Genomic DNA, 27,642 nt, shown 5'->3' with positions numbered 1-27,642 from the left:
CTGTTCGTCTGGTTTTCTTTAGATAACGAGATCTTCGTGCTTAACGAGCTGTTTCTGAAATGTTTTTCATTTGAGCTTCGATCGAAGCGTTATCGATTTATTTAGATAAGCTAGGGTTTTATAGGATGATTACGTTCAAAAGATCAGCTGTAGCTTATCGATTATGATATCATTTTGAATTTCTTTTGAAAAAGTTTGTTTCTTTATTGAATTTATTTTCTCAATCTATTGATGCATGCAGTAAAAAGCTAAACTTAAAAAAAAAAGTTTGAAAGGTTCTCGTTGTAATTAAATTATCGTTTTGAAAATATATTGAAATTTTAGGTAGTCAAGAAAACGAAATTGACTCTGGAGTATCGATAAGCTGCTATTGAATCCTTATGTTGTGCAGTAGAACCTCAAAAAGGAAAGAAGAAGAATGTTTGAAATTGTTTATTCAGCTTAATTTTCATCATAAATAGAAATTTGGTTGGCTGAAAGAAGCCTGCCACTGGGGGGTGGGGGTAGAAGAAGAAAATTCTTGTGGTGGTTGTTTCATGTAGTTTATTTGTGGGAGTTTGTTGTAGAAATGAGTATGGTTATTAGTTAATACTGCACCAAGAAATTCAATTTTGTTTTTATACTGCAAGTATCTTGCTAAGCCTTGCTTTTCAACTCGTATAATTTGCTATAATTTATATTTTTAATTGACTGAATTAGGTGGTTGATGTGTAACTAACTGTATGGTAGGAGATGAGGAAATGTAGCAATCAACACGTGTGTTTACATATGTTGCCTAGCCATCTTGCCATTCACTCAGCTGTTTTGATTGTGTATCATGTGTATCTCAAGTTTTCTTCCATAGCTTTTATAAAGTATCTATAAGAGAAGAAAGCTTGCCACTCTGCTGAGAATTGGTGCTTTATGGAATTATTTGGTTTTCCTCAGATTATGGGGGCTTAGGCTAGGAGTCCTTATGTTAGCTCAGACTGAGAACTCTTGGTGCCTGGAGTTGAAAATAATGAACTGTTGCCCTTGGATCTGTGTTTTGTAACGTGTGTGCTGAGACTTTTGTGTTACTGATGCATGGAAAATATTCATGGCTTTGATAAGTTTGTACTTTGTGTCGTTCCAACAAGATTTGACATGTTTCTAAGGTTATGATTTAGATTAATAAATGTTATGAGGCATGAGATTTCAATTTTTTGTTGGAGAATCATACTTAGCTGTGTAGTTTATTGGGATCTGTTAATTTAGTCTTCATTTTGCTGTTTGTTCTTCTCTGTCTCTGGATAAGACCAATTCTAATAGTTGTGCTTTATTGTTTCGTGGCCGCAGGGTGGATGTTGTGGTCTTCGTTATATGGGAACTCATTATTTTAGCTTTCCTGGTTTTTTCAGCTGTTTCTTTATATTTTAGGCATATGCAACTTGCCTTTATCCTAGTATGCATCACAATGTTATTGCTTCTCGGCATGAAAATCACAAAGCAAGTGAGATTGGCTAGGAAAAAGAAAAGAAGGATGCTTCTTCCGTTATCTATGTAGGACTACATGAAGCTTGGATTTGTTTAAATGGGACCAATTTCATCTTGTAAATTTGAGATTTATTGATCATTGCATTTGGCCCATGCTTGCTCTGGTCTATTGGAATATGTAATTGTGCCTGAAGCGAGCTGATGAAGGAATATGATTTGATATGATCACCCTGAAAATTGGTGAACCACCGTGAGGCTAAAGATTTGAGATGGAAAGTTGTGATGTTCTAATTGAACTAGGAGCAGTTAGTTTTAAGGTAAGGTGCCTCTCTCACTACCTTTCTGCCATATGCATGGCTCTGAGAAACTATATTGGAATGCTAATCCTGGTGGGAATGTAGTGAACAATATTTGCTTTATTTTGTAATTTGTTTAGACATGTTTGTAGTTTATAACACATCAGAGGATGGAAATGGGTGCTGTGAGTGTTTGAAACATTTTGCATGTATGATGTACCGGTACAATTGTTTTTAGACAGATCAAAACGATTCATGATTTACGTTTTTCCAGTTGATAGAAGGGTTAAGTTCGTCCATAATTTCGCATATTTGGTTGTACTATATTGGATCTATCTATTCAAGTGGTAAAGTTCGTAGTCCACAGATTATCAAAAACTAATTAGCGAGATTATGCTACTAAGTTGTGGCAAACAAGCATTTTAATAAGGTGATATCATTTATGTTAATATAATTACACGAGGTTTGATACGTATATATTTATAAACCAAGACTCAAGCCAGTGCGCGGGGACTATAGAACCATTCAAAGATGTTGCACATATTTGATATGGTGGCTCTTTCACTGCGTGGGCATTGGGTTGAGGAGATCCAAGGCTAGTCGGCCAGTTTCGACTAGCTACATCTCTGATCGTGCAGCTGTAGCTCACTGGGGTTTAAAGAAGCGAATTTGTAGTCCCTTGGTCACTATGCCCCATATTGCTCCAGTGGTCACCAGAACACTGAGGACCATCCCTAACACTCCCAATGCCCAGTTGAGGCACCAAGATGGACTAAATTTCTGAGGTTTCTTGATTATCACCCACATGAGACAAGGATATGCCAGGGTGATCGGTAATGCGATCCCTCCAATCAGTCCTGCCAAGCTTGGCAAGAATGGTAGCGCCACCGCAATAAAGAATGCCAAGCATCCAAAGAAAACTCTGATCCCCGTGCGCAGCCACCGTGGACATGGCCTTCTCCATTTGCTTGTATATCTGAACTCCAAATTGTCGAACACGGGCATAGCGTATATTTGGAATGAGCTGAGGCTGTTAACTACGACGAGTAGGCTCGCTAGCCCCAGAAGCAGTTTTGATGTGTCGAGTTTGTGGTAATTGTACAAAGCACTTAGGATCCATCCATTTTCAGACATCTGAGAAAACACCACGATGTGTTAGCCACAATGAGTTTATGGGCATGGCCCAAGTTTACCCAAGTTTTTCGCTTCTTACCAAGTTTCCGTAAGCCCAAAAGCCACCGATTGCGAGGGGAAACAAGCAGGCTGCGACAATCAAGTAAGCCAACTTAACTCCTCTCCACATCGGAATACGGGAAGGGTGCTTGCCACTGGAAGGCATCGTCCCCTGTGCCGAGAGAAAAGAGATTACAAAAAGCTTCTATGGATTACAATCAAGGGAGATGCTATCAATTCATCTGAATCTGTTTGCCTTACCTGTATCTCCAGCACGAGATTGTGGCCTCGAAAAGCAAAGGCAATTATCCCAAGTGCATTAAAAATACTGAAAAGCCTGGCCACTTCCGAGTTTGCCTCAGGCGGGTCATAGGACACGCCCGCTGGCCTACCATGGGTAATAGACACGATCCATATCAAACTGCTATAGCTGATGGCGGTGATTGCCCCCACCAGGGAAACGCCAGCTATAGAGTTTAGGTTGGGAAGTTGGGCCAGGAGAATGGCTAAGCAAGTGAACACCACGTACCACTCTACGACAGAGAGCTGTTTCGCGCTGCATGTGTTCCCACACACGATCTGGAAGAATATCTTCATGGTCCCACCTCCGATCATGATCAGGGTCACGCACGTACCCCCTGATAGATACATGATGGGGAAAAGAGCCAGCAGTTTCCCTAGTTTTTCTCCTGAAACGCACCATGCTTTCCTTAATTGGTCCAAGATTCAAATTTGACTTTCAAAAGGAAGGATACTAGTTTCCCATGCACAAATTTTACCATTTGCATGCACTGGTCGATGCTTAATTATGCTATATAGTTCATTATCTCGAGCAAAAGCATGGACACTGGATCAAGTTGTCTCCTTAGTTTAGTCAAATCATCTCATGCGGAAAAAGATTTGATTAGAGTTCCACTTCGGGGTTTCACCTTTTTTTAAAGTCTTCAATCAGATCAAACAAGACTTTTTATTAGATTTAGATTAAACTTATCCTGCGGGTAGAGTACAAGATTAAGATTACCATTTTATTTCCTTTAACAGACTTTTCCTTCCATGGTAACTTTCAATCTTTAAAGTTTGCTAAATTATATGAAGCAAGCAAAACTAAAGGGAAACATGACATGATTAGAAATAAAGAATTTGCCCAATCAATGCATGCGTATCTTTAGAAAACAGTGCATAACATAGTAAAACTGATCACGATTAAGCCTTTGATCTCTAGGCTCACTGGTGATATTCCGAAGTCGTAGAATTGAACTGAGGTCTGAAAATAATAATGAATTGGTCAAGCTCTCATGAAATTAAATTCCCCAAAATTCTACAGTTAGCCTATCTGTCAAGGTTTACATGACTCTCTGTCAGTTCTTACCGAAAGCTGCCATGGAAAGTCGGAGATATCGGCTGTACCGCATCCCAGATTCTGATTCATGCAGCTGAATTAGTAACCATAGGGTGTATAACTGCCAAGTGAAAGCCAGTGACAGACATATAATACCCCAGACCCTGCAATAAGTTGCATATGTAGTTGTTTAATTTTCACTAGAACTTAGAAGTCTCCGGCCCGCAAGGGAAATTCATTGAAATATAAAGCGTTTTGGCGGCTTTTCCTCCATTTTTTTTTGTTTTAAGGTGAATAGAGAGTTTGGCTACTTACCAACCAAGAGTGGTGAAAGCTAGCGGAAGAACAAGTGCTTGAAATCCTATTCCTGAACTTAGAGTGTGAAATGCTGAGTAGTATGCGTTACCATTCCTCGACTCGGTAATGGGAAGCCAAGCTTCCTGTGGGTCAAGCTTGGTGAATTGTCCAACTTCTTCCAAGTAGCCTTGCATGCTTGCAATTGCCTTTTTCATGGGGCTAGCTACAGGAGTCATCAAACGTGTAACAAAGGGGCTCTTGGGGGTTTTTGGGGCTGAATCAAGCAGAGGCGACCGAGTCATCGAAGGGCAATTGAGTTGAAGTGGAGGTGCGGAGATGATCAACGTTTCCAACCCAGGCCTCGTTGCTGGGCTCGAGTGTACATCCACCAGCTCACCCATCACGACTAAGTTATATGGTCTCTCTCTCTCTCACTAAGTTCTCTCTTCTTTAAGGATTATAGAGGTTGCTATACTTTGTAAAATGGTAAGTGATCAGACAAAGTTTTGATGAGGGGTTTGGTACATTAAGCTCTCTTTTGAGCGGAGCTTGTTCCTCAATATATAAGTGAACAATCCATGGAGAGAATCTGCTCCTCTGTGTTTGGATGTGCACTGAAATAATTGTTGTTTGTGTGCAACATGCTTTTAAAGTATAATTGACGTCGTGGTGGTTGTGGATGCTGAGTAGGTGAAAATATGGAACCCAACAGGGGTCAGTAGTGGGGGATCAGTTTGATAAAGAGAAAGCTTTGACTGACTCATTTGGCTGCCCTTATTTTTAATCTAAAAAGATCACCCACCAGTAAGTGTTCGGACACTTTTTTTTTCTGTCTGTTTTAATTTGGACCTTCGACCCGCAGCCGGCATGCCTATGTCAGCCACATTATATCAGCTCCGTTTCCATCATCATTTCGTTTATGTACTTGAGTTACATCAATCTAATTGTGATCACAATTTCAAGAAACGAAAAAGAAACATTTCATTCAGCAAAAGAACATGGAATATTTCACTTTATTTGATGGGTGCAGCGATGCTATACAGTCTACAAACCAGCTGATATTGATAAAGTTTAGAAAATGTGTTGTGATTTATTGAGCATTATTGTACAGTTACGACTGATAATGTCTGAAATGTAAATTTGTTCATTTCAAACTTACTTTTTTAGCTGCAATTCACCTGAATCAGTCTTGAAACAATGTTGATTCATGGGATTGACTAAAATCAGGTTTAAACCAACAGGGCAGGATAAAAAACAGTTGGGATACCAACAATTTTAAGCAGCTCAAAAAGCTACATATTCCCATTGCAACCTTTGTTGCAATACCCCAAAGGCCAGTCTACTTTCTTTGATTCTTCTTTTCTCTCCTCTTGTCTTGTTCATATAGCTTTTTGCTTGAAAAATTTCCTCTGCCTTGCCTGGTGGTGGATGTCTGGTGAAATAGTACCCAATATCAGTAGCATGCATGTGAAGTCCCTATAGCGCATGAATAGACTAATCAACAGAGAGATTGGATGGCTGGCGGGGAAGAAAGTCCTAATACGTCTGGCTCATATGGTTGGTGGCCACTGGGCTAAGCCATATAACTAAGTTACTACAAACAACAAGGGCACTTTCCATGAAGTTCAGGTATCTTTTAAGTATTTGGTTAGTGGCAACCATGTGCGTGTGTATATATATATATATATATATATATATATATATTTGGTGTATCGTTTTCCCTTGCGAAAGTTGTTTTGTAGCTTTCACCTTTTTCCTTCCTTTGATGAAGCATCTCCAATTTTTATTGTTCTCTTTTGCTTACCAGGATTGTGATCATAGATTCATACCTTTGCATCAATGATATTAAAGTTGTGGATGTGGTAATGGATTTCTTTTCGTTTGTTTTTCTTCTGTTTAAAGGATAAGTTACACAATAAGACTAGTCCTTGTCCATCTTTAGCCGTATACACCCTCGTCATTTTCTTTAAAAGTAAGATTCGATGCAAGATCTTCAATTCTAAAGCCTTGGTGAATTACTTTTAGCTATTAAAAGGAACTAAAATTAAAAAAAAAAAGGAAAGAAAAAGAAAAAATAATTGAAAAACGTGTGTTGAAAACAGCTGAGGGTTAAGGTATGAGAATGCTAGCTGGCTAGCCTAATGATTTACAATCCATGTTCATTGAATATTCCAATAGTTATACATATTGCTAGTCAGATGAGCATATTTTTCTAGGCAAATTGATAACTGTGATCTCTTAAGTCTCTCAACCCAACCACTGTGTAACTATTGTTTACTTTGCGTGGTTGTATGTATGATAATATGAAATTAATTCACTGAAAACATATTGAAAACCTATGGAGAAACAAAGTATTGACATATAACCATGATCACGAATTTCTTAAAATATGAAGTTCAACCGAATTAACAGACTGAAATCTGAGATGATCAATAGGTCTACCTTTCCTAATCAATGATCAGTTTTAGTGAGGCTTGAAGAAGCTGACTTCAACCCCTGTGTCGATCACAACATAAACCCCTGCTGCTATGAGTACAACGCTGAGAACAGTGCCTGAGAGGCCTAGTCCCCAGTTCACCCACCACATTACGCTATACTTCTCAGGCTTCTTAATCCTGAGCCACATAAAACATGGATAAGCGAAGGTCACCGGAACCGCGATCCCTCCGATCAAACCTGCTAGACTGCCCAGGAAAGGGATTGCCACTGCCACGAAAAAGCAACCGTATCCGAACATGGTCCTAGACACTGCCCGGAGCCACCATGGACATGGCTTGTGTTTCCTCTTGGTGTATTTGGATTCCATGTCGTCAAACATCGGCATCCCATAGATTTGGAAAGAGCTCACAGCGTTAATTATGACAAACAAGCTTGTTAAGGCTAGGACAGCTTGGGAAGTGTCACGTCCATGGTACTGATAAATTGCTGTCAGCATTCCACCATTTGCAGGTATCTGAAATTAAAGAGAAGCATAAGCATTCCGTTCTTTAGAATATTTCTGGCTTAATTTATAAAGGCATACCTTGTGACCGTAAGCCCAATATCCTCCAACCGCAAGAGGAAACAGGCACAATGCAATGATCAAATATGCAACTTTCACCCCTGTCCACATTGGTATCTTAGATGGTTTCTTTTCACTGGAGGGCATGGTCGCCTGTGTGAAGAAAAGGAAAATCACATCATTAAAGGAGAACTTTTTGACTGCATTCCTTTTCATCCTTTGAATTCACTCGCAAGAAAATCTCTTTACTTACTACTATATTTTATTCAAAAGCATGGAAGTAATTATTGGCAATTTGGTTTAAACAATGGGATTGAATATTGAGAACATTATCCTTATTTAACTTTTTGAATGCCATGATAATGCTAGGGATATAATAATCAACATGCACAATCTCTTGTTTTTGTCTGAGAAAAGTCGAATAGTAAACTAAATAGGCTCTGTTTCCTTTTTACCAGGCATATTTCAACATGTGACTGAAAGTGGCAATCGTTTTCCCAAGGTTTTTTTTGTTAATGTAATTCAAGTAATACTAATAAAAAACCTAATCCTAAAATGACTAATCATGAAAAAAAACATTTTACTATTCAGAGAAAGATAATATTTTATGAGTTTTTGTCTATTTGATAGAAATGTTTTGTCAAAGCACAGTAAACATAAGCAAGTTTAAAACAACTTCCTTTCCAATTTGGAATTTAGTAGTTTTTGTGTTCACTAATTATTGATAGATACACACACTAATGCTAAATCAGATAAGTAGAAAATTGTTTATGTATTACTCGAAATAAAACCCTCTAAGAAGATATTTGTATTCAACGTAAATACTAAATACTCGTAACTTACACTTATTTACAAAAGTGAAAAGTAATTTTCTTAATAAAAATAGCTTCGGGTCCCTTTTATTAAGTTTTAATCATTCATAAATGGACATGTTAATTAATATTTTGATACTAATTAACTAAAATTTTCTTGATGAGAAAAAGGAGTTAAATTCTGTTTTGTACTGATTTAGAGTTGAACCCAGCCTCAATGATAACTTGATAAGTTGGTAATCAAACAAGTCCAAAATTGTTTGATCAATGGATTGTGAATTAAATGCCCAAACATGGCCCAAGAGTAAAGAGGTTTCCATGGTAATGGGTTGGGCCTCTCTTTGTCCATTTTCGTTGACTTCAAAAAAGAAAGGGCAATAGGGAGGGAAAAAAAAGTTGGAAAGGGCAAAGTTATAGAAACCATGCAATACCTGAATTTCAAGCGTAAGATTGTGGCCTCTAAAAGCAAAAGCAATGATCCCCAGGGCGTTTAGAACGCTGAATATCATAGCCATGTTGTCTTCTTCTTTGATTGGATCGTAAGACACCTCATCGAGCCTTCCCTCAGTCACAGAAATCATCCACATCGTTGTGCAGTAGCCAATGGCGGTGACCGCACCGACCAGGGAGACTCCAGCGATGGAGTTCAAGTTGGGTAGCTGAGATAGGACGACTGCTGCACACGTAAACACTAAATACCACTCCACGGTTGTCAACGGCTTGGCAGAGCAATGCCCGCAAACAATTTGGAAGAAAAGCTTCATGGTTGAACCGCCAACGATAATCAGTGCAACGCATGTGCCTCCTGATAAATACATGATTGGAAACAGGGCGAACAGCTTGCCCATTTTCTCACCTGTTTAAGGGGAATGCATCAGGTTATGCACATTTTGTCCTTTCTAGAAGTAACTCAGCTTGCGTAGAAGTTGTTAGTTTTTCTTTTTTCACTTAAATTTCAGCTTGTATACTTCTGTTCAGGTAAGTTTGGTGTTTGGACAGTGATTATTCCAAGCGTGAGCTATAACACTCTCCTCGTGTACCCAAAAGAAAAAAAAAAAGTTTTGCTCCTGCTTTTCTTTTCTTTTTTCCCCCTTAAACTGTCCTCTACAAACAAGTCAACTGATAGAGGAAAAGGTCACAGTTTCAGGCACGGGATGAAGTTTCTTTATATACTTTATCACATGCTTGATCACTTGAATTTTCTGATGCAACAAGTTGGAGTACAAAAGTATAGGAGGAAAATAACCAAGATATACTGACCAAAAGTAGCACTGAAGAGTTGGAGATATCTGCTATAGCGCATCCCAGTTTCCGCAGATTCATGAAGCTTGACCAATATCCATAGCGTGTAAAGCTGCCATATGAAAGCCACTATCAGGCTTATTATTCCCCATGTCCTGCATCCCAAGCACATTAAAAGAAGAAATCATTCTGAATGTCCAAGTAAAAATATTACTTAAAATTAAAGCTATGGATTTCGAAGAACTGCTGCTGGATGCAGATGAAAACTCTAATTAAGGTACATGAACTAAAAGCATACCACCCAAGAATGGTGAAGGCCACCGGAAGGACAAGGGCTTGAATTCCAATTCCGGAGCAAAGAGTGTGAAAGGCAGCGTAGTAGGCGTTACCATTTCTTGACTCGGTGATGGGAAGCCAGGCATCCTGCGGGTCAAGCTTGGTGAGTTGGATAGCCTTCCTAAGTGGAGTACCCAAGGGGCTGAGGAAGTTGGGAGCTTGATGAGATGATTTTTGGGCTCTGTTTGCTGCATCTCCATCATGTTGTTCTGATAGCAACAGCGGATTTCTTGACAAAGAAGGTGAATTGTACTGCATCAGCATGGGAGGGGCCTGTATCGCCTGTGCCTGATGCCTTGGCGGATGAACAGCGGAACCGTCTTCAACTACTTCCCCCATCTTTCTCTCTCTTCAATTTTCCCACTCTTTTCCTCTTATCTAATTAACTCTTCATTCACACTCTGTCACACAGATACATAGGCCAACGACCCATATATAGTCGTTTCATGCAAAAGATGTTAAAAGCTTGAAAACATTAGAAAAAAAAAAACGGAAAAGACAGTAACTGATTGATGGATTTATTTGTGGACTGTGGTGAACGAAGTTCTAGTAGACAACTTCTGTTTTTTTATTTTTGAAAGTTAGTAAACATCTTCTGTTGACCGGCACTTATTACTAATGCAACCAAATGGACTAATTAACCGGCTGGTTTTCCAAGTTCTCTCTTTTCTCCAATTTGCTCCTCATTTTTTAATATTCATGAAGCTTTTTAATGTATTTCTTTAAGAGCTTCCTTTGGGATGTTCTCTTCCGCTTGACTTGGACCAAGTTTATTGTGACCAAAAATGTTATATAGCTGGACGAAAGTGTAAGGAAATTAAGAGAGTTTACTTTCCTGGAAAAGAAATCCACACGTAAATAATTAACATATATAGAATTTGCCTGTTGAAAAGAGAAAGTTGCTAAAGGGGCACCAAGGCAGAATTTCTTTCCCCCTCCTCTTTTTTGAAGCTGAGATCACATTTTGCTAAATGTCAAAGCCAAAAGTATGGTAGTCTCTAGATTAAAGAGAGATTTAATGTGAACAAGTATGATTTGAACAACTTAGGTTTGAGCTAATGTTTGCTATATATCTCTCTCTTTAAGCAAGATGAAATTCTAGATTGGAATCTCTCAGCAATTTCCCATTAATATAATACGTTTCTCAACCATGCATTAACTAATAATACAGTAATTGTTTATGAAACAAGATGTACGCTTTGACTTAGGAGTTCTAGCTAGACGGAAAATTAAATATTAATTTAATTTTCTGCGTGCATTCTTTTTCCTCTCCATCGGGATTTTCCCCACCATTTGCCAGAAGAATTATTGCATAGACTTTAGCGTCCATGATAACTGACGCAATATCTAAATTATTGGTTCCATTCGGTTTTGAAATTTTGGCATTTTATCTTCCTACCTAAATTTTCTTTATGGCTTTCCCCCTTCTAGGCTATATGGCCCGGTCAAAAGCCAACTCGGACGAAGGTGCCTTACGCTAACGTTTTGATTGGAGAATCCATAGCTTTCTACACTCCGATTACTCCCAACATCTCGAAGCTTTGAAAAAAGCAGGGGTGCAACTATTTCCTCTTTCCACCTTGTTGGACCGAAGAAAATTAATTCGTTTATATCTGAGACATTTTCTTTGATGGGGCCATGCACCTATAACTAATGAAAAACTATATATTATAATCTTAATCAGACAGATATGTTTGTTTTATTCATACATTATGCAAAAGCATTTTAATAAGCTATACTGTGGTTGAAAAAGGATTAAGTCAAATCTATACTTCATAAAAATCAGACTATTTAAGTGAAATAAGTTCGACGAATCCTCATAGTTAATAAAGAGAGCACACAATCGATATGAATTTAGAACCAAACGTGATTTTAACATTCTAACGTTGAAGTTGAAATCTACATCAGATTATTAGAAGTTTGATATAATTAGGTGGGGGTAGGCAAGTATTATAATTAGTAATTTTAAGTCAACCCATAGCCCAAAAGGGGGAAAAAACATAAAACACCTCCCCTGTCATAGGAGGCTTTTCAATTACTAATTAATTATATAATGTCTTCATCATCGGAAAGGGAAAGATCATTTTATTGCAACGAAAACTCATGTGGAACATACAGTCTGGATTCCTGAAACATCTTCTGTGAAACTGTATACTCAATTATCAGCTCCTGATGATCTGACATTCTCAGATAATGCCAGAAAATATTAAGTGTTTGTTTTTAACACTAGACTAGCTAGTTTTCACAGTACTTATCAGCAAAATGTTTCTAACCTCACCCAAAAATGGCTACGACTAGCTTCTTCCTAGAGTTTTTTCTGCGAAACAAAGAGACTTATCTAATTAATTATATACTAACAGGGAGCAATTGCACACCGAAATTTGGTTTTTCACGGTGGCTTGATGCCAACGTAACTCTTACAGAAGCAATGGTGGAGTATGGATGAGTGGCCAACAAGACCAAAAATGCCTGCTCCAGCTTTACAGAGACATGTCTTTGAATTAAGGAGATGACGTACTCCAAGACTGCTGCATAGCACGGCAAAGCTAGTGGTCCATCCCTCGGCAATCCGAACTCTTCCTCGGACAATCTTAAAAGCTCTCGGAAAATGTTGGAATAGAGATATGCCAAGGGAACAACGAAACGTCTCTTATCCAAAGAGTAGACAACGAAATGGCCTGCCCTTGCTAGCTTGCGATTGATCCTAGGGAGCGATATGGTTCCACCTCCTCGCGAGGGCGATGAGTTTCTTCAAGCTTATCATGGGAATAAGCACACCGTATAGTGATAGACAGTTAAAAGAAGAATGATCAGGTTTTTTGGGTTTGTAAATCGATTCTGCCAGAGAACTAATATATATACTTGTTTCTTAGAAAGCAAAATTAGAGTTTCAACAAAATCATGTGCTGATTGGATAGAAGAGATGGTTTTGGACATGGGTTTCTTTTGGATTTTAGTGATCATGTGGCGGTTGCCCTGGCAATCCACATGGAGATTAGTCTCTACGGGCTTCCGGCTCAAATAATTGCATTTCAAGATAAAAATGGTTTATGAAGAACAAATCAACAGCCGATCATAAAAGAGAGCAAAGGGCCAGGCTGCATGCAGTTCACTCAAAATAATAGAATCTGATTCTCATGTATGCTATTTACATCGACATAACATACATTTTGTGCTTAGTGAAACTCAAATAATTACCTGAAGAACGTGGTCTTTAGACAGTTACTCTGACCACCACGCCGCTTTGCTTATATGTAGGTTGAAGGAGATTGGAAGGCAAATTTGTAGAGTCAGTAATTACTGATGAACTCCAAATGACAAGTTTTTCACTTTTTCCCCCATGTATTTTGTTGATTACGCAGATATTCTCTACTGATCCAAACCCAAGTTAACAAGCGGCAGCAAAGTTCCTGGTTTTTTTTTTAATGGTAAGAGGTGATGAGTTTTGTCCAAGCGGAAACAATCTTGTTCAGTGTTCAGAAGCAATTTGATAGGGCGGTTGGTGTCTGACAACGAACGTGATGAAGAAATCAACAAAATTTAATGCTGTTGTCTATTAATTGCAAGCTTGCAAACTATTTCTGGTTTAAATAGCACAGAAATTTTAACTTTTAAACTAATTTCCAGAATTTCCGGTGCTCAACTACAATAAATTGCGACTTTGTATCAGCTTTATCACCCAATGAATCCTCATCATCGAGTTTCTGTGCAAGACAAAAGGAAATTAAGATGTGAAAAGTTAAGCTACTCCTTTAATCCCCACCACGGGTGAATAGTATGATCTTTGACAAAATCGTTTGTAAGATTTTGTAATGGGGCGTTGAAAATCGGTCGATGTCCATGTGCAAGCATCACTGTAGATATTGTTTTAAAATTTCGTGCTTACCCTTAGTACTTTTGAGTAGCGGGAAATGTCATATCATGCCTCCTTCCAGTCATGAAAGAGAAACCTGATCCTGTAAAGAAAAATCAACAGCTTACAGAACTTTCTGAAACCCTGGAGGCTTGAGCAGGATTCCTTAATTAGAAAAAAAAAAACAGAATGAATTTTAGAACAGAAGTAGTACATATTTAGCCAGATTCAGGGGCAATCCACTTTCTTTCTCTGTGTTGTATGGTCTTTACCATGGAGGTTGCTGAGGGCAAGGGCCTGACCTTGGCTCTGGCCGTAACTATGCTACCTTCGACAAGTATTGGTACCCATAGCTGATCTGCAAGCATTTCCGGACAAGATATAGCAAAATAAAATGCCTATTTTAAGATAGTAATGTCTGCAGTAGAGATTTTGCTTTCCGACAAGGATTCTGAGTGCCAAATAACATCCTTAACGTCGCTCTCTTTGAATGTCTTCCTCCTGCTATGGCCTGATGGAAGGAAACTAGTTGTTGGCTGCAGGGAACGATTGATTTAGAAAGATTCCCTCCATTACAGATTTATTCAACTGTCTTTCCAAGAGATTTAAGGGTTCAGGATGTAGATTACAGACGGATAGAAAGCAGGTGGAAGTCTAAGTAATGACGTCACATTTTAAATAGATTCACATCCCTGTCATTTCTTTCCATTTTAGTCTTTCAGAACCATGGTAAATCTAAAGCTAAAAGCTGTCGTATCCCTGGATACTGAGGTGCAGGAAACGCTAAGACACGTGAATTCACCACCTGAGCTACATGGTTAATTAACTTAGGGCGGTGCCGGTGGGCTTGCTTTGTCTAACATCGGCGATCACAGTTCAGAGTGCGAAAACGGCAGAACCTTACAATACATGAACATGTCCTCCAAGCATGATATTCATTGCGACACAGTTTAAGGATATAGGATACAAAGTTGAATGCTAGATTTAAGGATATAGGGAAAGAGTCGAAGCTTTCTAAATTCAGAGTTAGAAAAGTTACAGACATTCAACAACATTTAAAACAGTGAGAGAACTGCCACTTGAGAACTTTCTCAATGCAGTAGCATAGACGTAGGCAATCACAGGCGGGTCGTGCTTTAAAGACACTTGAGACAGCCAATAAACGAGAGTTGGCTCGCCTTTTTTTCCTCAAAACGGATTCAAAACGCTAACAGGAAAAAATATCTGATCCATCTGCCTCGACAGCCATAAGTATCAAAGCCTGAGGCCTTAACAGTGCCTAAAAGGGCACACAGATATAAACTACCAATTTCTTCATTAATTGAGCTCACATGTCTCAGACCCCAATTTCCTCAATTAAACTGAAAAAGATCTCTAGTGTATGTAACATTGCAGAGATTTTCTGAATTTTACCACTAGAAAAGAAGTTGGGGGTGCAACGGGACCATGTCTATCTAAATTCTACCACCCTATCCTTTGTAAAACATCTACGACTCTCCTCCAGCCACAAATTTTTCCAGATAAAGTTAGACTGTGTTTTGTATCAATTAAAGCACATGGGGGGTTTTCACCTCTATTTTTTGTAGCAAATACTAGAAAGTAAGTCACAAGGCAGCCCATTTCCTCCACACGTTGGCAATCTTCACTCTTTTCACCTCAGCTTGTAGCTCCTTCCAACTGCCTTTAAAAGCCTGGCCGAACCCCATCAATAGGAAGTGTCCAATCTATGAGACACTTCAACTTATCTATCAGAACTCCGAAAAGCTACTAAAAACAACAGAAAAAATCGAAAAAAGGCAGTTAGGAAAAAAAAATGAAGGGTTCTTCCATGAAGCTCAGTGAGATTATAGAAAGGTGGAGGAAGAGGAAGAAGGGCCATTTTGCTGTCTACACCAGGGAAGGAAAACGGTTCGTTGTGCCTCTATACTATTTGAATCACCCCATCTTCAGGGTGCTATTGGAGATGGCCGAGGAGGAGTTTGGTACAGCAAATCATGGGCCATTGCAAGTTCCGTGTGAGGAAGAATTGATGGACTCCATTCTCTCTCTGCTAAGGAAGAATCCTTCGGTGAATATGGACAAAGCTTTAGCGTCCATGACTACCTGTAGGGGAGCTTCAATATCTGCTTTCCTTGGCCATGGTGAGCACCAATCTATGGTTTCATGAGACACAAAAATTTCAAGGCTTTAACATACTATTTTGCTGGCTGAGGACACTTTGTGCATTGAACGAGTTTAGGACAGTTATCTGTTCCCAGTTCCCTTTTTCTTTTGTATATCTAGTTTAGAGCAGAAATGGTGTAGCTAGGGTACTGATTATCTACCAATAAATTCACTTAAAATGATTAAAACTCCTTTAATTAATAGACAATTTTAGCTCACCATTCATCGGCTTTAGCTGCCAACGATCCACAACTCCAGGGTTCGTCTTTATTCTTTCCTTTACAACTAATGAAATCGACAAGAAATTGGGACTATGATCTAACATTTTCTGTTGCAAATTACATGCATAATGTATTCCTAAATCCTAACAGTTATCTTGAAGCTTTGGACTGAAAGACCACGTTTTATCTTGAGATTGTATCTTTCGGGCTCAAATTATGAGATTGTGATGACATATGGCCCAAACCAGATGTACTTGGTGATGGATGGTAATTGTCCACAATCAAATCATCAACTCAAACTCAATCGTATTTTCCAGGCCCATATTTAGATAAGATCTTTGCTCGGCATTGATGCTGGCGAGCATATCTGGAAAACTTTTTACCTCAATTCCAGGCTTCCAGCGGAGGATTTTTGTTTTTTGTTTTCTTTTCTTTTGTGTGCAACGATTATGAAATGACCCTCGGACTAACTCTCCAGCACAAAGTTTTCACCTTCAGTCATATCGAGTTTCAACAGGGGCCTAAAACCAGTTACAGAGCAGTGACATCGATGAAAGAATAGAGTTCAATCTGTATAAATAAGGACATTTCATAAAAAAAAAAAATTATGCTCAATTTTTCATTTTTCTTGGTTTATTACCTGAGTTACACATCACATATGGTCACGCACTCACGCTTGAAATTTATAACAAACAGGGAAATGCATGATACCGGTTTATGTAATTCCATGTAACGAGAAACAAGCAATGAATTTTTACTGTTTGAGTGAAAACTTTGCTTTGAACATGAATTCATCATTATTGAGCGTCAACTTTCCAAGTTATTTCCCACCAAAGTCGGAATCACTCAAATTTTGGAGGTTGCAAGCTTAACGAGATCCCTCCTGAGAATCTTGCCCGATGGGTTCTTGGGTATTGAAGTTACAAACGCCAATTTGCGGATTTTCTTGTAAGGTGCCACCTGGTGTTCATCACAGCAAAACGTTTCACTCTCACATGAGATGAACTTGCTCTGATGCAAACTTATAGCTAAAGTCTGTAAGCTATTCACAATCTTTGGCTAATTCTATTTCTATAGAAATGTAATTGTATACCTGTCTTGCTACAAAATCTATGACGTCAGTCTCCGACACATTGCTTCCAGTTTTTCTAACCACATACGCCATGGGATACTGCCCGACCTCCTCATCAGGAAACCTGATCATAAGATATCAAAATCCAACTCTCTTCAAAAGAAATCAGATCAAAGAAACATGTCTTTCAGAGACTGTCTGTTGCTTCGTCGCCAAACATACTTTGCTGCGACGATGGTAGAATATGTAATATAGGAATGTCTTATATGTGTATATCGTACAAGAAGGGAGTTTCAAGCTCCATATAAATCACTGAAGATGAAAACTTACGGTATGACAGCTGCATCAGAAATCTCTGGGTGAGAAAGTAGCAATGCCTCCAGCTCAGCAGGAGGCACCTACAGCAGTACAAACAAAGCCATGTAAGCCTATGACCATTGAGTTGACACTTCTAGAAAATATATAACTCAAATGTTCTATCCACCTGGTATCCCTTGTATTTAATGACTTCCTTCAATCTGTCAACTACGTGAAGGAAGCCATCACCATCGATGTAGCAAAGATCGCCAGTCTTCAACCATCCATCCGAATTAAGAGTTAATGCTGTGGCTTCGACATTGTTAAGATAACCTACAAGTACCAGGCCACTGAGAACCAACAAGAGGAGAAAACACAAGGAAATTGAAAAGAAAAAGAAAAAACCAAAAAAAGGAAAAATCAAGCAGGAATGATATGCAAGCCTATTGATGCTGTGATTAACAAGTTGGGGTTAAACCTGCTTGATAACAAAAAAAAATTTCAGGATAACCGAGTTAAAACCAATTGGCAAATAACATTCCAAAAAAATGTGATCAGTTGAAATTAAATAAAAGTGATTAAATAATTAGCAATATCACTGTTTATTCATTTTAATACTCTTCCATATTCTATGATTAATGTAATGTAGGGTTGACATCAACAGCAATCAATCCCTTTTTAAATTAGATTTCGTGCGATTCGATTTCATGGACTTCTCAGCAAGCAAGTTGTATCAAGATTTTTTTTTTTTGCTAAAAGAACAGTCCAGGACATTGACCATTGCACCCTGAAAAGTATACCCAAACTCTTTATAAACAATTAAATAATAGAATATTTAAATTTCTGCTATAATTATCTTCCACTACAAGCAGCCCAATTGTAAGAAGAAAAAAGAACAAACGAGATGAGTCATGCACAGAAAAAAAAAATAAAACGAAATACCTTTCATAATGGAGGGGCCCCTAAGCCAAAGCTCACCCGTCTGATTAACCTGCAAGGCCGAACCAGTGGCAGGGTCCACAATTCTGGCCTCCAGGCTGGCCGTCAACAGCCCAACCGTTCCATACTTCCTACTCTCCTCCGGCGAATGCATCGACGCCCCAAACCCTGTTGTCTCGGTTAACGCGTACCCCTGACGAATATTCACCGTTGGGAACTTCTCCAAAAATCCATTGATCAGTGCATTGCTCAGCGGAGCCCCGCCGCACAGAACCGATTGCAACGAACTCAAATCATACTTCCTTCGTATCTGATCGGCGCCTTTCACCAACCCTAAGAGTATAGGTGGCACGAGGGGGAGGCACGTGGCGCGGTACTTCTCAATCGCCCACAGCATTTCGTTCGTGTCGAACTTTGATAAAATTACCACCGTTGATCCCGCCGTGAGTTTCCCTAGGGCAAAAGCTCCGAAGCCGTAGATGTGGAACATGGGAACGGTGCAGATATGCGTTTGCAATACTTCGTCTGGATTGGCCATGCAGGAAAATGATTGCATCAGCGCCATGAGGTTTCTGTGAGATGATATGACTCCCTTGCTGACACCCGTTGTGCCTGATGAATAAAGTAGACTGGCCGCGTCGTCCTGGTAGACTCGATCCCTGACTCGGCTCCCTGTTGGTTCCTTCTTCATCATTTGATCCATGGTTACAACTATTTTGGCTTCGCTCGCGGTAATGATCTCCTGCTTGTCGAGAAGGACGATGGGGAGAGATGATCCAGCAAGTGTTGGGACGAGTTGGCTGGTGGTGAAGACGAGGGCAGGCTTTGAATCCGCCATTTGTAGCGCGATTTCACGAGGCGTGTTGAGGGGGTTGCTGGTGGTTATAATAGCGCCGAGAGACATCACAGAGAGGCAAACGATGGGGAAGAATATGGAGTTCGGTGCGATGATGAGAACGACGTGGCCTTTCCGGATTCCCAAATCGGACAGACACGTGGCAACTGAGTCAACCCCTCGCCAAAGTTCGGAGAAGGACATGTGGCGGCCGGTGGCGGCTTCGATGAAGGCGGTCTTGCCATGGTGGGGGAAAGAGGAAATAAACGTGGTGATGTCAAGGCAGCGGTTGGATGGAAGGGGAAAGGGCTTGCGTTTGCTGTAGAATGTGGAATTGGAAGAGCAAAAGCCTGTCCTTGGATCGATTCTTAAGTTGGTAATCTGAGCCATGGCTTTCAGTTTCTTTTCTTGATCTGCTTTGCCTTGGGCGCAGTACAGCACTCCGGTTGCTAATGATGATTTATTGCAAACGCCAAGTTCAGTGGTAAGAGTTGCTGAAGACGTGTCGTTCCGGGCAGCAGTGGGCAGGGACGCTTCATGCCTTAGTTTACAGTCAATGGAGTTAAAATTCAGCTATCCAGGAGTTTCTTGCAATATCAAATCTCCTGTATTTTTCCATAAGATTTTGACCCCTCAGACACGCGAATTCAAAGAATAATAATAATTCTCCGCCCCACTCAGGTTAATGCCACGTTATTTCCTCCACACTCAATTACTGCCATTTCTTCACAAACCTAATTTGTATTCAGTTATAAATGTTAACAAAAGTAATACTATTAATCATTATCGAGTTAATATAATTGATCTTTTACTCTATGTGACAAAATTGTATGTAACAAAAGATTTTTATTCCAAATTCAAAACTTGTAGCAGTGGTATCTTCTTGTGATGCAATTATTTATTCTCTAGACTTTTATTATGTAATTTAATTTTTGTTGTTGTGATTTTTGTTTAATGTTGTAGTATCGTTTTTATGGATTTTTTGCTCTACAATACTGATAAATATACCCGTAATTTTAATTTATATAAATAAAGTTTAATATTATAAATCAAATGACATCAATTCAATTTTAAAATAAAATATAAAAATATATTATCAATGTCCTTTTTTTCAATAAAATTTTCCTTTCAATCTTTTTTTTATTTCCAAATCATCATCCATCTTTTACTTTTCCTTCCGCTGCCACGTAATGCATGTGCCAAAAAACCTAATTATATTAATTCATCTATTAGTATTAATTAATAGACGCGCGCATTTATGGGTTCGGTGGCAGGCTCATAACATTCAAGTCTTACAGGGTTTAAATATTTTGAGAGCTAACCCCCCTGCCCACCGAAGGCCACCTATTAGAATAGACTCAAGACTCCAGTATGTAAGACAATAAAACAATTTTTTGTTTTAATATTTTGATATAATATTATTTTATTTTGTGAAATAATAACCTCATGCCGACTGACTTGGACGGGATCCCTGTCCATAAACTGCTGAATTGGGTAGCAGCAGAATTATCCTCGATCGTTTTGGTCATTAATTTCAATAAATACGGTTGAAAATTTTAAATATTAAAAACTGATTGAAAATAGTTAAATAAACTATCCATTCAATGATTAATATCAAAATGGGAAAAACCAACTTTAATTAACCAAATTCAATTAATTTTGTTATTATTTCGATTTAAATCCTGCTGTACATAAGCTATAATATAGGACATAGATAAATGATCAAAGATCTTACAAGATAATGGCATAGCTCTTATTGTCTTAACTCAGTTCTGATAAACAAGTAAAGAAATTCCATTACAGCACAAAGCTGGCTATTAATTGGAATATTATGCTAACAGAACCATCGATCCTACCGTTCTTTGACTGTGTCCAGACGCAAGGCTAAACCAGAACCGCTCATAGTTTGGAGGTTGCGAGCTTTATTAGATCCTTCCTCAGAATCTTGCCAGATGGATTCTTGGGTATTGCAGCTACGAATGCCACTTTCCGGATTCTTTTGTATGGGGCAACCTGTGGATTTAGCAGCATAATGTCATATAGCAGCTGAAATTTTGCGTGAATTAAAGCATCTTATTTCTGGAAAGTAACGTAAATGATTGCATTCCCTGGTTAGTCCTTCATGCATACCTGTCTGGCTACAAAATCCATGACTGCAGTCTCTGATAAATTGCATCCGGCTTTTCTAACCACATATGCCATTGGAAACTGCCCAACTTCCTTATCAGGAAAACTGAGACACAAAGATAGAGGTGTGAAATTGGGCTCTTACTTTCGAGAAAATATATATGTTCTTCCAATCAAGAAAAACAGAGGAAATCGCAGGGTGTCTCGGTACAAGAACCAGAATTTCAATGCCATACACATCAGTGAAGAGGAAAACTTACGGTATAACCGCAGCATCTAAAATTTCAGGGTGGGTAAGGAGCAATGCCTCAAGTTCTGCAGGAGGAACCTGCCAAATCACCACAAAACTATGAGAACATAAAACCAACGTTTAAAAACCATCTTGTGTACCTTAGTTTACATAATAGTTTCATCCTGAATTCTACAATGATTAAATACAAAGAAAGGCCAATTTTGGGGAAGGAAGGAGGGGTTCCTTCACCTGATAGCCCTTGTACTTAATCAGCTCCTTCAATCTGTCAACTACAAAAATGAAACCATCGTCATCTATATAGCATATATCTCCAGTCTTCAGCCATCCCTCTGAATCAAGAGTTGATGCCGTTGCTTCTGGATTACTGAAATAGCCTACAATGACAGGTCACCAATTAAGTATCAAAGAAAGGGAAAGATTATCAACGAATACCAAAAATAGAACATAGGAAATGTCATGAAAAGGACTATCTCGTGCCTAAAAGTGTCAATCAACCCTTTACATCTCCAATTAATACTACAAAATTTTTGACATAGGCTCTCAAGATAGAAACAGAGTAAGTCAATCATTGTCATACTCTTTTTAATTCAGTGCCCACCGCGACACTTTAAGTACAGGCAAATAACTGCAAAGTACAAACCCTTTAGGAAATGAATCGCCTATATAAAATGTATCACAGGTATAAGCTGATAACTCTTTTATCCTTTAGAAACCTGAATCACTACATTAGGAAATGAATCAAATAATTTTTTTTTTTTTTGCAAAAACCAGAGGCTTCTAGTAATTATGGGTGGGGGCAGGACTATCAAAATCACCACAGTCCGCAGGCATTTCTAAGTCAGATTTCCTGAAATACTGTCACCACTCCCACCACTAAATTCAGCTACCAAACCCTTTAAAAATCATTTAATATAAATATAAAGAAAAGAATGCGTTCAACTTGCCAGCATATATAAAACAAATTCCCAAAGACTTCTTATCCATTTTACTAATTCCTTACTGGTCAGCTTCCAGAGAGATATACCGGCATCCTACCAGACAAGGCCAGAACACGGGACAGCAAAAGGGCTTTTCTTTTTCTTTTTTTTTATTACCATTAAAAGACCATTAATGTAATACCTTTCATGATGGAGGGACCCCTAAGCCAAAGCTCACCCGTTCGATTCACCGTCAAAGCCTTACCGCTATCCGGGTCCACAATTTTAGCCTCCATGCTTGGCGACAACATCCCCGCCGTGCCATACTTGCGACTCTCCTCCAACGAGTCCGTTGACGCACCAATCCCAGTCGACTCTGTCAATCCATACCCTTGAAGAATTTTTACGGTTGGATACTTGTCCAGAAACCCCTCAGTCACTTCCTTACTCAGCGGAGCACCACCCGACAGCGCTGAATGCAACGAACTCAAATCATACTTTTTCCGTATCTGATCCGCGGCGTTCACCATCGCGACGAGTATTGGCGGCACGAGAGGGAGGTAGGTGGCCCGGTACTTCTCGATCGTTGATAGCATGTCGTGCATCTCGAACTTCGATAAAACTATGACCGTTGATCCCGACGCCAGCAGCCCAGTGGCAAACGCTACTAAGCCATAGATGTGAAACATAGGAACGGTGCAGATAAACCTTTCTTCCTCTTGTAGACTGAACCTGTTTAGCACTGTTTGTACCATCGCTATCAGATTTCTATGAGACGAAACCACTCCCTTGCTCGCACCGGTTGTACCAGACGAATAAAGCAGAGTCGCCGTGTCATCCTGGTTGACTCGGTCCCTGACTCGACTCCCACTCGGTTCCGTCTTCATCATCTGATGTAAAGTTGTTACAATCTTCGCCTGGCCAGCGTTACTGATCGCGTGATCATCTAGAAGCACGATGGGAATGGTGGACCCGGCTAGTTTAGGGAGGAGTTGGGGAATAGTAAAGCCGAGAACGGGCTTTGAATCGGCGATTTGCTTTCCGATTTCAGCAGCCGTGTTGAGGGGGTTGGTGGTGGTTATAATAGCGCCGAGAGACATAACTGAGAGGCAAACGACGGGGAAATAGATGGAGTTTGGTGAAAGTAGCAGGACGACGTGGCCTTTCCGGATTCCCATGTCGGAAAGACACGTGGCAACCGAGTCAACCGCTCGCCAAAGTTCCGAAAAAGTGAGTTGGCGACCGGTACCGGCGTCGATGAAGGCAACTTTACCGTGGTGGGCACGAGAAGAGATGAACGTGGTGACATCGAGGGAATCGTTCTTCGCGAGAGAAATAGGCTTGCGTTTGCTGTAGAAGGTTGAGTTGGACCTGCAAAAGCCGCTCCTCGGATCGATTGCTGAGTTGATGTTTTGCGCCATGGTTTTCAAGTTCTCTAAGATTCTAACACTGTTCAGATCTGCTCACTTTTCCTGTCGATTTTTTAAGGTCGCACCTCGAGAGGTGGCTACCCCTGACGAATTTTTTTTTATATTGTAAAAAGACGAACCTTGGGCCTGTGAGTTGAGCTACTTTGACTCTTGACTGTAGATGTTGCCGAGAAACTGTCCCGTGGTCGGAAGCCTTTCGTGGCAAGGTCAAAATCGTCCGATGGGACAAAATGTCAGAAGTCGAAGTTTTGATCGCATAATCGTATGAAGAAATTTACGACTTTTCTGCTGAATTTCGAAGTGGTTCTTGATATTTTAAAACTTCAATTGAGAAACGTGTTTGAGACTTTTGGGCACGTGAGAATTTATGCGCTTATGTCATGTCGCAGTGTCTGCGGTCATGAATCGTGCGATCCTCCACTCCCGGTTCTGTGTCCCTCGCAGTTCACTTTGGATTGGGTTTGAGGAAGTGTCGTAACTACTAACTACTTAGCACTTAGCACTACTTAGCACTTAGCACTCAGGGCACGTGCCCAAAGTACAGAACAACAATCTAGCAAGTTTCGGTTAAAATTTAATTAATCAAATTAATGAACAAATTTTGATTGAAACTGTTCAATCAATTCGAATATTTAAAAAATGAAATACAATTAAATAAATTAACTTGATTAATTACAATTTTATAAAAATTTATTGATCTCTATATATCTCTAAATTATTTATAAGTTGTAACGTATATAATAATAATATAAAATATATTATAGCATATATGCTTATATGATAATATAAATATATTATACATTTATTATAACATATATGTTTAGATAATTGTATTAAATTATTGATTTATTTTATCCTTAATTGTATTAATCAATTTAATTTGATTAATCAATTCGATTAATTCTCACAGCACATTCTGTTAAAAAAAATTAACTGACTTAACTATTTACATACTTTTATTCAAATTCTGAACATAATCAATGAGTATTGAAAAATTAAAAAACCATTAAATACAAAATTAAGCTAAATATATAGTTTTTTAATAAAATTTGGATAAAATTCAAATAATTTAAACTATGAATAGCAGCTTTTCTGCATTGGTAACATGTGCACTTCTTTACTTTTCTTTCAATGCAAACTTTTCAATTATGCAATAATTGAGTTTTAGGGTTTTAGTACATATTGCAAAAAAAACTTCACCCAGACTTGAAAACGTAGGAAAGCATTAAAAAAAATTACGAATATTTATAACGACCAACTGGCCCACATGATTTTGCGAGGCCGAATAAGTTAATAGCTTAGGACATAAATTAAGTGTATTTAAAAAAATCACTTATTTAAAAAATTTTTAAATCGTCAAATTAATTAAAGAATTCAAATCAAATATTCAAAATTTTCTTTTCCCGTGATTTTCATTACTTTTACTTTCTCCTTTTTTATTATTTTTTTGCATTATTCCTTTAATTCCAAACTTTTCAATATTTGATAATAGTTTTTTAATAATAAAAAAATTGATGTTTCATCCCATTGCTTTTAAAACTATTTTCCGCTTATCAACGCAAAGAAAAATTCTTCTACTACTACTACTACCAATTATTATATAAATAAAATGAAAAACGAGTTGCAGAATTTTTTTAATTTGATTTTTCTGTTAAATTTTGTCCCTTTAGAAGAAAAACAAATGAGGAGAAAAATTATCATTTTTGTTGGGCTTTCTTTGAATAATTCTGTTTAGTCCTTGAGAATAAGGACCAGAAAGCCCGGTATCAGAGACGATATTAGGATCCGGTCCAGCCGATATAAGAATAGGGCCCTCAGCAGCCATTCATGATCATATTAGAATCCAACGGTTGGGATCGTTCGAGTCAAAGCAACCGGCAGTCCACTCCATGGTTTGATCCAGAACAATTTCGGGGTCGAACATTTGGACCATTTCTGGTGATTCAGGGTTTGGTGACAGAGAGGAGCGGAGATGGGAGGAGGCCACGAAGGGAGCACGACTTACAAAGGAGTAACCTTGCACCGCCCAAAGCGATGGCATACCGTCACCGGCAAGGGCTTGTGCGCCATCATGTGGTAATCTTTTTTGCTTTTTTCTTTTACTTTTAACTTAATCTGAGTTTGGATTTGTCATCTTTTGCATTAATCTGCGGTTTTAAATTGGCTAATTATATGAAATACGCTTGAGTATAATCCCGATCCGCTAGCTTTGCTTTGTTAGATTTAGTTTAATGAATGATGCTTTTATGCTAAGTCATTGGGCAAATTGGGTGCAATTAGCACAGCTGAAGAAGAAGTCATGGATATGCCGAGAACTGGGGATTTTTGCCGAAGAATAGTACAGTAAAGGCTTGAATTTGGTAGAATTAATTTTATTGTCATAGGGTTTTATGTCCAGGGTTTCACTTGTTTGCATGGTTGGGCTGGAATTTTTTTTCTTTTTAATAAGGATCATGTATATTTTGCGTTAAACTCAGTTTTGATTTTTGCTTCCCATATGTGGTTTCTAAATTATCCTTCTGAACGGTAGATAGTAGCTGGAGAAGGTTCTTGCCAACATTTGTAAATTCATTACTGCAATGCTGGTAGATTTGATGAAGGTTCTTGAAATTTGGTGTTTCAGGTTTTGGGTCTTGTACAGGGCTAAGCAAGATGGTCCCGTAGTATTGGTATGAAGTACCTCTTTTCTGCGTTCTTGATAGTTAAGTCCTTATTTTCAGTACGTTGCTTTCTTGGGTTAGACTGACTTCGGTTATGTGTCTCTTAGGGTTGGCGACACCCTTGGGAGGGACATGATGACCATTCTCACGGCCATGGAGACAAGCATTAGGTACTGTTTTTCTTTTTATGTGATTGCTTCACACAAATTTGTAGTTTCAGTATTGTATAATCTGATTTAGTTTTGCTGTAGCAGGAGTTCATTATGAAACTCAAAAGGTATGTGACTATATATTTTGTGCTTTAAGTCTACCTAACTGAAGGCATTATGGTCTGGCACTCTAGTTATGTAATTGATGGCATTTACATATGTACACATAAGGATTATAACTAAAGAAGATTAGGGAAGATCTAAACCTAGGAATTGCGAAGGCATTTTTAGTTATTTAATTATTTCTTGACTTCTATATTTGCCTATTCTGTCACTTAGGTAGGTCTTAGGGGATTAACATTCATTTCATTTGGTGGTTAGTGGTCATGTTTTGCCTCCTTTTATTTGTTTGCTGCCAATTAAGATATGCATATAGTTTGTTATGGTACTCTTCTTAAGCTCTTGTTAAGGTAATATTTGTATTCATATGGTAAGAATGCAGTATGAAATCGGAGAAACTTGTTTTCAATTTCAGTGATTATTGGCACTTTGTTCGGCTGCGGCCTGAAGAAGAATATCTGATTAGTGGTTGCTCGTGCAGATGCCGTTTTGGATGTCTTGTGTTAATTACTTCTGATTCAATAAAGTGATTCTGAAAAGGGATTTTAAGCATAATGAGATGAAATATGAGACTCCATTACAACATTTAGTTAAACGCATGGTTTTTTCTTTGTGAGCATGGATTTTTCCGAATGAATGAATGTATTTATGCGCA

The 27,642-nt window shown here is 38.7% G+C and overlaps 7 protein-coding genes across 10 annotated transcripts in view; 3 read left to right on the top strand and 4 right to left on the bottom strand.

The window, feature by feature from the left end:
* Nucleotides 1-2,053, top strand: part of LOC110416381 (uncharacterized) — a 2,410-nt gene extending 357 nt beyond the window's left edge. Inside the window, exon 2 of the mRNA XM_021428371.2 lies at nt 1,318-2,053. Within this exon, the coding sequence (XP_021284046.1) occupies nt 1,318-1,525 (208 nt within the window). The 3' untranslated portion in view covers nt 1,526-2,053. The remainder of the gene's footprint in view (nt 1-1,317) is intronic.
* LOC110416379 (lysine histidine transporter-like 8) lies at nt 1,633-5,229 on the bottom strand. Of its 2 annotated transcripts, XM_089783622.1 has the most exons (6): nt 4,579-5,229; nt 4,294-4,427; nt 4,153-4,188; nt 3,186-3,613; nt 2,965-3,096; nt 1,633-2,885 (listed from the first exon to the last, which is right to left on the bottom strand). In XM_089783622.1, exons 1-6 carry the CDS (start codon nt 4,959-4,961, stop codon nt 2,397-2,399), a joined length of 1,602 nt encoding a protein of 533 aa, XP_089639748.1. In that variant the 5' UTR covers nt 4,962-5,229; the 3' UTR covers nt 1,633-2,396. The 2 variants fall into 2 exon arrangements, with proteins under 2 accessions (XP_089639748.1, XP_021284043.1); XM_021428368.2 differs by lacking the exon at nt 4,153-4,188 and having other exon boundaries at nt 4,579-5,221.
* A 1,673-nt stretch (nt 5,230-6,902) lies between these two features.
* LOC110416380 (lysine histidine transporter-like 8) lies at nt 6,903-10,396 on the bottom strand. Its single transcript, XM_021428370.1, has 5 exons — nt 9,914-10,396; nt 9,634-9,770; nt 8,805-9,229; nt 7,583-7,714; nt 6,903-7,513 (listed from the first exon to the last, which is right to left on the bottom strand). The coding sequence occupies exons 1-5, from the start codon at nt 10,288-10,290 to the stop codon at nt 7,025-7,027; spliced, it is 1,560 nt and encodes a 519-aa protein (XP_021284045.1). The 5' UTR covers nt 10,291-10,396; the 3' UTR covers nt 6,903-7,024.
* Nucleotides 10,397-15,527: 5,131 nt separating this feature from the next.
* Nucleotides 15,528-16,258, top strand: LOC110417186 (auxin-induced protein 15A-like). Its single transcript, XM_021429417.2, has one exon. The coding sequence runs from the start codon at nt 15,618-15,620 to the stop codon at nt 15,969-15,971; it is 354 nt and encodes a 117-aa protein (XP_021285092.1). The 5' UTR covers nt 15,528-15,617; the 3' UTR covers nt 15,972-16,258.
* Nucleotides 16,259-16,918: 660 nt separating this feature from the next.
* Nucleotides 16,919-20,045, bottom strand: LOC110416664 (putative CoA ligase CCL5). The gene is made up of 5 exons (XM_021428709.2): nt 18,500-20,045; nt 17,745-17,890; nt 17,591-17,658; nt 17,282-17,384; nt 16,919-17,148 (listed from the first exon to the last, which is right to left on the bottom strand). Exons 1-5 carry the CDS (start codon nt 19,719-19,721, stop codon nt 17,035-17,037), a joined length of 1,653 nt encoding a protein of 550 aa, XP_021284384.1. The 5' UTR covers nt 19,722-20,045; the 3' UTR covers nt 16,919-17,034.
* Nucleotides 20,046-21,023: 978 nt separating this feature from the next.
* Nucleotides 21,024-24,351, bottom strand: LOC110417198 (putative CoA ligase CCL5). Its single transcript, XM_021429430.2, has 5 exons — nt 22,831-24,351; nt 21,940-22,085; nt 21,719-21,786; nt 21,462-21,564; nt 21,024-21,344 (listed from the first exon to the last, which is right to left on the bottom strand). Exons 1-5 carry the CDS (start codon nt 24,047-24,049, stop codon nt 21,231-21,233), a joined length of 1,650 nt encoding a protein of 549 aa, XP_021285105.1. The 5' UTR covers nt 24,050-24,351; the 3' UTR covers nt 21,024-21,230.
* A 1,556-nt stretch (nt 24,352-25,907) lies between these two features.
* On the top strand, nt 25,908-27,642 carry LOC110416829 (NADH dehydrogenase ubiquinone 1 beta subcomplex subunit). Of its 3 annotated transcripts, none has more exons than XM_021428938.2 (5): nt 25,908-26,134; nt 26,682-26,727; nt 26,826-26,888; nt 26,973-26,995; nt 27,403-27,642. In XM_021428938.2, exons 1-3 carry the CDS (start codon nt 26,031-26,033, stop codon nt 26,886-26,888), a joined length of 213 nt encoding a protein of 70 aa, XP_021284613.1. In that variant the 5' UTR covers nt 25,908-26,030; the 3' UTR covers nt 26,973-26,995; nt 27,403-27,642. The 3 variants fall into 3 exon arrangements, with proteins under 3 accessions (XP_021284613.1, XP_021284615.1, XP_021284614.1); XM_021428940.2 differs by having other exon boundaries at nt 26,970-26,995; XM_021428939.2 differs by lacking the exon at nt 26,973-26,995 and having other exon boundaries at nt 25,909-26,134.

This window comes from Theobroma umbraticum, unplaced genomic scaffold (genome assembly GCF_002168275.2).
Source record: "Theobroma umbraticum cultivar Fairchild unplaced genomic scaffold, ASM216827v3 scaffold_51.0, whole genome shotgun sequence".
Classification (NCBI taxonomy): domain Eukaryota; kingdom Viridiplantae; phylum Streptophyta; class Magnoliopsida; order Malvales; family Malvaceae; genus Theobroma; species Theobroma umbraticum.
This window is presented reverse-complemented; position numbering and strand designations above follow the sequence as displayed.